Here is an 11726-nt window from a genome sequence, read left to right as displayed (position 1 = left end):
CAAGATTCTCACTGACTGTTTTAATCCCAGTTTATGTTGATACAGCTTGTATCAGTAAGGAATTATCCCACCCAAATTGCTAGAAACATTATCTTAATGAGAAATATTCACACAGCAGTGTTTGCCTCACCACAATCAAATCATCTTATTTGTGACAGTTGCACTACTTTAATATCTATGTATTATTAAAGCCATAAATCAGCATGAAACCCATAGAGTCATATACAGAATAGCAAACCTCCTAGAGACTAACTGAAATGAAACACAAAAGACTGTCCTTAAACCAAAGAAAGTTACAGTGGAGATTTGTATCTACTAGATATCACTGAAGTTTCACCTCAGCTTACCAATACATAACTTTTTGGGTTAGAAAAGATACAAATCAGTTTCAGACTCCTCGGATTATTTCTTGCACAACCAGGCATTCAATCAGGACAGTCCTGTACTTGTTCAAACTGGTGCATGGGTCTTATCAGCTTTCCACAGGAATGGGTAGAAGTTAGACACTGAGAAAAAGACATCCTTCCCTAAAGAATCATAGAATCTTTAGAGTTGGAAGAGACCTTTAAAGGCCATCTAGTCCAACTTCCCTGCAAAACTTCCCAAGCAGGGACATGCACAGCTAGATCATGTTGCTCAGAGCCTGCTCCCTCATGGCCTTGAAAGTCTCCAGGGATGGGGCATCAAACAACATCTCTGGACAATCCATTCCAGTGCCACACCGCTCTCATCGTAAAAGACTATTTCCCTATGTCTAACCTAAATCTCTCCTCTTTAAGCTTGAAACCATTTCCCCTTGTTCTATCCCAACAGACCCCGCTAAAGAGTCTGCCCTATCAATGGTGTCACATAGCACAAAGTCTTCCAGTGGGAAATGCAGAGCTGAGACACTAATGTCAGGAAAGAAAGTGGTAGATTTTGTTTTTCTTGCATGTACCACAGTACTACCAGTAAGTAACCACAAAACATAGTTCAATCAAGAAAAAAACTCAGCATTTCAACATACAACAATTAAAACAAAAGAAACAATCACAAGGCAAAAGTTGGTATGGACCAGCCAACCACTTCTGTCCACAAAGAATATATAGACCTGTGCGTACAAACATACAGAAACATAGGATTCTACATTTCACTGCTGGCGTTGACTGAAAATACAGAGAGATGACAATCAACCACTGCAGTCATTGATGGACAACAAATCTTACAGCTATACACATCATATTTTTCCTGATCTCTTAGCTTTAATAGTGGAAAATGTGCACTGGTCTGAAAGCAATGTGATATTCATTGTGTAAAAATCATTGTCTTAGTGCCTACCTCTTGCAGAACTCTTCCCAGTGCTCTCCAGTTTTACTTATTTTGTTTTCCTGGCCAGGAACACATGAATGCCTGCTGGAAATTGAATTAGTTTTAAATTTTGAAGGGATATGTTTTATAGCTTTCACATTTCCTTGGTTAATTTCCTTGCCGCTTGAATACAATCAGTCATGGAACTAAATCTACTCCAATATAAAGAGTTGTAAATATATGATGCAACTGTTGGATGTCAGATAGGATAGAAAACGGAACAGAAAATGGACTGGAGTGGAACAGAATGGAATGGGGTAGAGTGGGTTGGAATGGAGTGGAATGGAATAGAATAGAGTAGACTAGAGTAGAGTAGAATATAACAGATCAATTGGACAGAACCTTCAAAGATGATCTAGTTCAGATGCCAGACCACTACAACCCAGCACACCAGCTGTAAACTTACTCGATAATGACTGGGCAATTTGAAGGGGCTTCCTAAAACCTGTCTTTAGAAGCACATCTTATTTGTTTTTTATGTTTTCCAAAAGCGTCTGCTTGTGTGCAGTCACTTTCAAGAAATATAGTTAATTTAAATCTCAAGTTTTGCTTCTCAAAGCACGTACACTGCAAAAGAAGAAATATTCTAATGGTTCTGCCAGTGTTTCAGAAGCTTGTCAACAGTAACAAAAAGCGCAGAACAAAAAAGCTGTATTCAAAAGACTTTACAAATTGATATAAAGACAAACAAAAATTAGTATGTATAACTAAATCATTCATACCTGGTAGACAGTAAATATTATGTAAAGATAGAATCATAGAATCCTTGGAGTTGGAAGGGACCTTTAAAGGTCCATCTGATCCAACTACCCTGCAGTGAACAGGGACACCACAGCTAGATCAGGTTGCCCAGGGCTTGATCCATCCTGGCCTCGAAAGTCTCCAGGGACAGTGGAATCCACCACATCACTTCATCAACCCGTTCCAGTGCCTCACAACCCTCACTGTAAAAGACTTTTTCCACATATGTAGCCTAAATCTCCCCTCTTCAAGCTTGAAGCCATTTCCCCTTGTTCTGTCACCACACACCCTGCTAAAGAGTTTGTCCCCTTCTTTCCTGTAGCTCCCCTTTAGATACTGAAAGGCCGCTCTCAGTTCTCCTCACAGCCTTCTCTTCTCCAGGCAAAACTGTCCAGCTCTCTCAGCCTGTCCTCGTAGGAGAGGTGTTCCATCTCTTGGATCATTTTTGTGGCCCTCCTCTGGACACACTCTAACAGATTCATGTCTCTCCTGTACTGAGGACTCCACATATGGATGCAGCACTCCAGATGATGGAGATGGACTCCCTCTGGATGGCATCCCATCCCTCAGGTGTTGATTGCACCCCACGGCTTGGTGTCATCAGAAAACTTGCTGAGGATGCATTTGACTCCACTGTCAATGCCACTGATGAAGATACTGAAGAGTATCAGCCACAGCACTGAACTCTGTGGGACACCACTCATCACTGATCTCCATCCACACACCGAGCCATTGATCACCACTCTCTGGGCTCAATCCTGCAGCCAGTTCTTTGTCCACCAAACAGCCCACCCATCAAATCCATATCTCTTCAATTTGGAGAGAAAGATTTTGAGTACTGTGTCAAAGGCCTTTCTGAAGTCCAGATAGATGACATCAGTGGCTCTTCCCTTGTCCATTGATGCAGTGGTACCATCATAGAAGGCCATTAGGTTGGTCAAGCAGGATTTGCCCTTGGTGAAGCCACACTGGTTCTCCCGTATCACCTCCCTGCCTTCCATGTGCCTTAGGATAGCTTCCAGGAGGATCTCCTCCATGATCATTCCCAGCACAGAGATGAGACTGACAGGTTGGTGGTTTCCAGGGTCATCTTTTTTACCCTTTTAAAAATGGGTGCAATGTTGCCTTTTTCCCAGTCACCAGAGACTTCACCTGATTGCCACAACTTTTCAAATATCATGGAGAGTGGCTTGGCAAACATATCAGCCAATTCCCTCAGGACTCTGGGATGCATCTCATTGTGACCCATAGACTTGTGGACGTTCAGGTTCCTCAGGCGGTCACGAACCTGATCTTCACTTACAGTGGGAGGGACGTTGCTTTCCTGATCCTCTCCTACCAAACCAAACATTTGAGGACTGTGTGACGAGCAATTATCAGAGAAGACCAAGGCAAAAAAGTTGCTAAGTACCTCAGTCTTCTCCTTGTCTGTTGCTACCAGCCTGCCTGTGTCACTCACTAGGAGGAGTATGCCCTCCCGGACTTCCTTTTCTGGTTGAGGTATCTGTAGAAGCCTTTCTTGTTCTTCTTGGTATCCCTTGCCAAGTGTAGTTCAAGCCGGGCCTCAGCTTTCCTGACCCGATCCTTACACAGCCTAGCAGCTTCCTTATACTCTTCCCACAGTACCTGTCCCTGTTTCCACTGCCTGTGCATTCTCTTCTTGCTCTTCAGTCTGACCAGCAGGTCCCGGTTCAGCCACGCCAGTTTCTTGCCTTCCATTTATTACTTGCTACACCTGGGGATGGAGAGCTCTTGAGCACTGAGGAAAGCCTCCTTAAAAATCTGCCAGCTCTGCTCTGCACCCTTGCCCATGAGGACGGTTTCCCAGGGTGTTTTGTTGACTAACTCCCTGAAGAACTGGAAGTTAGCTTTCCTAAAATGTAGCATCCTAATTTTACTCCATCCATGGTCTGCTGTTACATTTCCTGGAATACTTTCAGATGAGGAACTCACACAGTAGAAGAGCTTATGGGATATATTCCCTATTTTAAAACAAATCAATTCACAGTAAAATGTCTGTTTTTTAAGCACAACTTTATAGAATCATTTGAGTTGGAAAGGACTCTAAAAGGTCACCTTGTCCAACATCCCTGTAATGAACAGGGACATCACAGCTACATCAGGTGCTCAGAGCCCCTCCAGCCTGACGTTGAGTGTCTGCAGGGCCGAGGTATCCACCACCTCTCTGGGCAACCTGTGCCAGTACCTCACCACACTTACTGAAAAAAAAAGTCTTCCTTATACGTAGTGTAAATCTCTACTCTTTTAGTTTGAAACCATTTCCACTTGTCCTACCACAACAGACCCTTCTAAAGCTTTCTCTACAGTACACCACCGTAAAACTATAGTCCATTAGCCAGGTCATAGACTCATTGATCTCATGTTATCTCATATTCCTAACACTATCACTGACACTTACAATAATACCTCTTAAAGTATTATAGCTGAAATGTTACTATTATCCCCAATTCGTGTATTGCTGTTCAAGCCCTGTTCCACCATTGACGGAGCTACACTAATCCACATACATGCAACAGCACATGCCCTCTTTTTAGTGTTTTGTTTTTCCCATTGCAATTCAGGAAGCGTATAATTTTTATTCCCACAGGAAAACCTGGAAACAAAACATAATTACTAATTTATCAATGTGTACACATCATTTCTCCAGTGTTAAACTTTGATGCCCATACTATGCTGTAGCACCAAGCTGGTTTAGGCTCTCAGATATCTCAAGGCATGTGAAAAAAATAAGATGTTGGCTCATATCACCCATTAAACCACCCACTACCCTCTCAGAATGATGATGGAAATCTTAACACTCCAGTCATCTGCAGTACATTGATCAGTCAAATTCTGTCCTTGCACCAAGAAGCTCTTCATCAGAAGAAGAAGTAAAAGCAACCTACTCCAGCTCGTATGGTTCAGTACAAACACAGCCAAAGTGGTTGAAAAGTGGTCGACTGAATGGAAACACTTGGGAGAGCTGCTGCTGTACAGGTATCTCAATACACAGAGCAGAAGGGAGCATGCAACCATTCCACACTTCTAATACTGCGTGAGAGAAACATCAGAAGCAGCGCATGACTCCAGGGAAGCTACTTTAATTTGCCTGGGAACGATATCGATCACATCTGACCAGTGATTTTTATAAATTCTTCATTTAAGTCTAAATTGATTGATATGTGATGCATGACTCTTCATCTCTTTAGAAACTATTGCTCTGGTAATGACTCGCATTACTCACTGCCTCTTATCCTTGGGGTTTTAGTGAATGAGCTACATATTAAGCAATTGCATTTTACAATGATTACACTTTGCAAAATCACCAGAGGGACGGAAACTGGCAAGCATCAGAGGTTCCCACTCACAGAGCAAATACAGAGGTTAAATTCGTAAGAAAAGTTTCACTGTGCTGGGAATTGGTAGGAGTTTTGATAAAGCCACTACAAAGACTAGAATTTCATAATGTTACTATAATTAATTACAGGCAAGGAATGAAATACAGGAAATCCTGGGAAGCAGCCACCCTCTCTCCTCTGTACGCTCCAGATCCTCATTTTGCGGTATCGGTGGCAGCAGCCTCTCCTGTGGAATTCAAACCCAACTGCAGATTTCTGTCCCAGAATCAAATATGCACTTCTCAGAGAGCTTTTACTCCCAGCTCCTATTTTGTTGTAACTTCCCAGAAATAGGTATGAGGTTAAACAATGCACTGTTGTCTCCCAGTCTGCAACTGGAAAAAAAAAACACAGCTTGAAAAGACATGCAGAGCTTTCCTGCACACTTTGAGGGTAGGAAGTCTAGAGACACATTCAGTTAACTATTTTGCTTACCCACCACAAATAATCACCTATGGGTCCCTAGGTCTTGTTGACATAAAACCCTTTTCCAAATCTCACACTCTACTTTTTATAGTGTTCATAACTACAAAGGCTGAAGAACCAAAGACTAACTGTGTAAGTTTACATTTTCCCACATGCTACTGTCAGGGGTGAAGTTATGTTTCCTGTACGTAAAGGTTCAAGACACATTTTGGGAACAGCATGAACTACCACCACCACTCAAGTTGTGTCAGCCCCAAACCCTCCATTTCCATCTCTTCGAAGGCCCTCTACCTGCCAGGTTGCCAATTCAGGGAACCAAAAAAGCCTGGGGGTTTAATATTTAATTCAGATGAAGATGCCACAGGCTGGAGAAACTCTGCTGCAACAATAGCAAGGTGGGATTAAAGGTCTCTCCAGCTCAGCTCTGTCTCACAGCAGCTGCCATCTGGGGAAGAAGATAAAAGCGCAGTGCACACAGTGATCCATCCTGCCTTCCCTCCCTGCCTGAGCTCACAGGTGAAACACAGCACCCTTCTGAAACACAACAGAGCTCTCTTGCAAGAGCTCATCCCCCAGGCATTTTGAAATTAATCCTTTGAGGACTGTAGGTAGTTTCATGCAATAATACCTTTGCAGTGACTTTTCATTTTCAGCTTTTCCCAGGTGATTACAGTCACTCCTGTTCCCTCAGCTTCTCCTTCCCATTGAGCTCATTTTCCATAAATTTCACATATTCACAACTTTTGGGAAAGTTTGTACACTGACTTCAGCACAGTATTTCACCCTGCAAGCAAATCATGTGAATGACTTTAAGACAGATATGTAGATCCTCTTTTAATCCCTAAGCCCAAGTTAAAACCTTTTTCTACCTCTGTGCTCTTTGCTGGGTTATCTTCCAAACTATTTATTCATTTTAGCTTTCCCTCTATTATTGGCCATACATTCAATACACTAGGTTTTCTCCCTTCATTTCCTGTCCACAGCTGCAACCACTGCTGGATTCACAGGACTGCAGCTCTGCACTGGACAAGTCTTTTTACAAAGGAAGGGCAACTCTATCTGATTTTTGCTTCTCAGTTTCTTACTGTCTGGGAGAGTAGACTCCCTGGGACCTGTAAATCACGACAGATACATCACATCTTACCAAGAGCATCCCAAGCTGTACTACAGATTCTGCAGGATGAATTTTTCATCCAATATTCATGTGACTCAATGGTTTTCAGTGGAAGTCATGCAGTCATGAGCAGGGACATCACGCTTGACCAGCATTTGGATCTTAACTAGTAATCCTAATGGTATGAGCTGCAGTAAGCTGAGGTCTGCACTCACTGAACTCGTGTCAGATACAGAAAAATGAACTTTTACAGTCATTCTTTTGACATCATCTGCTTTTCAAAGGGCACTCATTACAACAAAGAAATCAGACTTTTCAAGTACCCAGGTAAGCTCAGAGCAGAACACTGCACACCAGGCAAATCTTCATCAGCATGGCTATAAAGTTTCTTTCCTAATTTCCACCTCATAAATATTTAGTCTATAAATACCACGATACATGAATGAGAACATATTGGTGGCACACTGAGGATCCATGAAATTCCTTTTCCTGCTTCAAAGTTCACGTATTTAGCATTATGAGTCCAGCACCTATGCAATTCGCAAAGTCGTATGCCCACAGCCACTGACAGGACCATGTGTGTTAGAGCCTGATGGATGATATTTTATAGCATTGAAGCATGGCCCACCTTTCAAATTTACCATCTGAAAAAGGACTGTAAAATGTCACTTTGCTTTAAAGACAAGCAAGAAGCAAGAGGCCTACATTTTGGCCACAGAAAAGAAAAGCAAACCAACCAATGTAAATTACATAGCTCTGATCTTGCCAAGTTCTGCTTTATGCCAAACTAAACACAAACTACACACAAATGTCACAGAAAATTATAAAGAAAAACCTGAGGATTCTATAAACCAGATGGTTCAGTCATGAAAATAGATGTAACAGTTGGTAACATCTTTCTGTGCCTGTATCAACTTCTCATCTGATCAGTGTTTTTAGTGACTGGTAGATTCATTAACAGATATTTCAAATTCAGGATACTTTAAATTTCAGCTCTTTTTTTCTTTCTCTTAATAGGGCAATAAAATAACTGGCAAAAGAACACAAACACTTGGGGATTGAGAAATATACAGTCTTCCCCCCCCCGAATTCCCAAGCGGAAACCCATTTTGGTGCATGCATCCCAGAGTCCCTCTGTAGCACGGGAGAAAAATTGGCTTTCCTGTAGCTGCAGAAAGTAACGTGTGGGCTTCCTTTGTTAGGGACATATTTGGAACGGGAACATCTAGTGCTCCATTGTGTTACTTTTGTTAATATATGAGTATACAGCATACACCATACCACTGTTTTGTAAAGAGCAGATCAGGTCTCCAGCCAGACTGAGAAAATAACTTTCAAATGCAGCTTTTCAGCTTATATATTACTGGCTTCTCTGTGAAATTGTAAGGTATTAAAGAGAGGTTTTTGCTTTAGCAAAAGCCACTTTCATTTACCTTTATCTAGCTGTCCTGTTCATGTCCTTCATTAAGATTGAGGACTAAAAAGGATATCCTTCCAAACAAACAAACAAAAGAAAAGATAATATATTGTAATAGCATCACTATCAATAACAAAAGTGAATTAGAAATAGCCTAAGTATCTTTAAATTTCAAAGGACTTTGTGTTCCTTCTTAAGTAGCTAGAGACAGAAACCACTTACTTTCTAGAAGACCACATTTTCTTAAAATGAAGTAATTGTAATGTGCTAATGTTATAAGCACTGGCCTCAGGCTTCATTGTAGAATTAAGCTGGAGAAGGATCCGGGCTACGAAGGAATTGGTTTAAATTGGAACACTTAGGAACAGTCTTCAGCATTTTCAAGAAGACCAACATTGCCTGACAGAATCTTCATGTTGTAAAACCCAACATTTTTCAGAATTATCAGCAACATTCACATTTACAAATCTGGCAGAAAACAAAAGTTTCTTTATTTTTATGCTAGAACTGATTATTACACAAAAGGCTTTAAAAATTCAAAACAGAATGACCTGTAGATAGTGCTGTTCATAATCATGCAGGTGTTCTGACTCCAATCAAACCTCAACCAGTGCCCATGAGGACTATGTATTGAACAGTGAACTGGAAATGAATTTATACTGCTTTGCTACAAGAAGTCGCTCAAACAATTTCATACTGTCCTCTGACAATAATAGGTAAAAAGATAAACAACTTAGCTCTCTAATAAGAAAAGAAAGCAACATGCCATTGTTTTTATCGTATCAGTGAACAGATAGTTGCTTCCTAGTCTTGGCTTTGGCAACAAATGACATTACATACGTACTTCATGAACAAGGTACGCAGGGTTCTTCCATGGCATCCTTCTACCTGTTTTCATTTCAGCCTGAGCTAGTTCTGTTGCAGCTACTGAACTGTACACTGGAGCCGGGAACTGATATGGTAGCCAAAGAACACCATACTAAACCAGCATGACATGCTTGCATTTTACCAATTGTTATTTCTACCCCAGTAAGACAAATACAGCCCTACGCTGGTCAACCACTCAATGATCTCCTTGGCTACTACCATCTTCTAACAGCATTTGAAATATCCATGCTGTAGCACCAAATAGTTTTGTGTTTCATTTTTTCTGAGGCAAGGCTCCCAGGCCTTCTCACAAACACAGAGCTCACCCTCCATCTCAGTGCCAGTTTGTTAGCTTTTGCACAGTCTGATCTGAAAATAAAAACACTCCAACAAATCATGACTTAAGTAAAATCTCCATATGTATTACGTCAGTTACAGTTATGCAATGGCCAAATATTAGTAAATTCATAGCTAGTATTAAATTAAAACTCCGGAAAAAAACAGCAACAAACAGTTCCATGGCACGTACCATTCTTACCATGGGCATAATGCTTACCCTTTGTCCAGAGGGACAGTGGGAACAAGTATAAATATAGAAACTGTCTTCAAACCGCAAATCTAAGCCTATGTTAATGTTCTAAACTGTCACTGACTTTCACTAAAATTATTCAGATCCAAACATAAGCAATGATTTAGGACATCAATTTAAAACATAATGCTGGTGACCCTGTACCAGTCAGGCTGGATTGGTTTCTGTCCACAAAGCAAATTACAGAGTGGCAATATTTTATCACTGGTCTTACAAGAGTAGTATGTAAATATATATGTATTAAAAACATACATACACATTTCCCCAGATTCAACTGTGGCTGAATATTCCTTTCCTATTTTTCAATGATTTTCAAAACAAATTAAATACCAAGCCCTTTCTGTTTGGATGCTTTGCTTTGTTTTTCCAGCCTGAATGAGTCTACAGATATTTTCTTAGTTATACAAGGCCAATGTTTCACTTTGCAAACATTGAAGATGAAGGAACACTTGAAGCTTCAGCACCAGAAGGAAAACAAGGAAGAGTGCAGAGGGTAGCTCCATTTGGAAGCACGGAGCTTTAACAATTATTGTTCCGTTTTGTTACAAGTAGTTCATAAAGCCTTTTATTCTAAGTCCTACTGTTACTGACAACCAAAGTGATTCTTACATGGGATTACACCTTCAACACCCTAGAGCTGATATAGTTTGTAATCCTGGAGAACAGCAACACAAACCAGTTTCCCATAAGCACTGGAGAGATCAGAATACTTGGAATCTCTTGCAAAATGTCATCTCAGTTCACGCAAACCTTTGCCTTCCTCCTTAGAAAAAGGAGTCTACTACACTTGGAGTTTGTTCCTCTGATTTTTTTTTTTGCCGGAGCGTTGACTTCTTGACTTCAGGTTTTATTTGTTTGTTAGACTGAATTGAGGGTAGGAAGAGAAGAGGAGCACCGTAATATTAACAGATTAGTTACCATTGATTGCCATGACACTGATGATTGTTCCCAGTCTCTCCTTCCTCTCCTCATTTTGCTGCCTTTTTCTTTGTTCCAGAAGTGTTGTCTAAAGAGCTGTGAAAGTCCATTCTTTTGAGAGAACAACATTGCTGATTTCCTGTAAGTCTTTGCTTCCATAGGAAGCAGATAGCTGGCAGATTTGCAAGGGAATGCTAAATCAACTATGGAAGTTCTGCACTGTTGTCTGTTTCTGAGAAAGACGTAGAAGTTCTTCCCTAATTGCTTTTATAAGAGAGGCTGAAGAGTGACCTGGTTGGAGGTCCTCAGTGGAACTGGTGGTGTAGCAAAGGCCCTGGCCCTGAAGGTTGTTGTGTGGGAGCTGAGCAGGGGGTACCGAAGGTTGCCTGGCTGAAGTCCTCGGCATCTGGAATACTGGTGAGGAGGAATATTCTTGGTGTCCATGCATATGCATCTGGAAAAAGGTAGAAATTGTTATTGTACTTTCTGAGCAAATACGATAATCCCAGAAAAGTCAAGAAAGCAAAAAGGCAAAGAACAGCAGGAAAGCAGCATGGAGATGCTTCCATCTGCTGCTACTGTTCTTTCGTTGTATGAATGAGTGATTCCTCTTATGGAGAGCAAAACAACAAGCGTACACAAAATTGCTGGACTGCCTCAAGTTCAGGGATTTTTAAAATCTCTATGAATATCCATTAAAATGTCTGACCCCTTCTATGTTGGTTACATTTAGAAATTGAAATGGAAGGAGGTGGGGACTAAAAATAGAACTGGAAGTCAGTAGAACTGGCTTTCCAGTAATGCCCTTTTCATCAGCTTCCCAAAAGACAACAGGCAAACCACTGCCTTCCTGGTTGTCATTTCTTTATGCTATCTATGAAACAGGGATGCTACTATTTTCACCTTCCC

The 11726-nt window shown here is 41.1% G+C and overlaps 1 protein-coding gene across 8 annotated transcripts in view; it reads right to left on the bottom strand.

The window, feature by feature from the left end:
- Positions 1 to 8912: 8912 nt before the first annotated feature.
- Positions 8913 to 11726, bottom strand: part of KIAA1549 (UPF0606 protein KIAA1549 homolog) — a 157660-nt gene continuing 154846 nt past the window's right edge. For 7 of the 8 annotated variants that reach the window (XM_046910086.1, XM_046910088.1, XM_046910092.1 and 4 more), the window contains one exon: positions 8913 to 11271. In XM_046910086.1, coding sequence (XP_046766042.1) covers positions 11017 to 11271 — 255 coding nt within the window. In that variant the 3' untranslated portion in view covers positions 8913 to 11016. The remainder of the gene's footprint in view (positions 11272 to 11726) is intronic. The other variant, XR_005844153.2, reaches the window with a different exon arrangement.

The sequence above is a fragment of the Gallus gallus genome, chromosome 1 (assembly GCF_016699485.2).
Source record: "Gallus gallus isolate bGalGal1 chromosome 1, bGalGal1.mat.broiler.GRCg7b, whole genome shotgun sequence".
Taxonomy (NCBI): Eukaryota; Metazoa; Chordata; class Aves; order Galliformes; family Phasianidae; genus Gallus; species Gallus gallus.
This window is presented reverse-complemented; position numbering and strand designations above follow the sequence as displayed.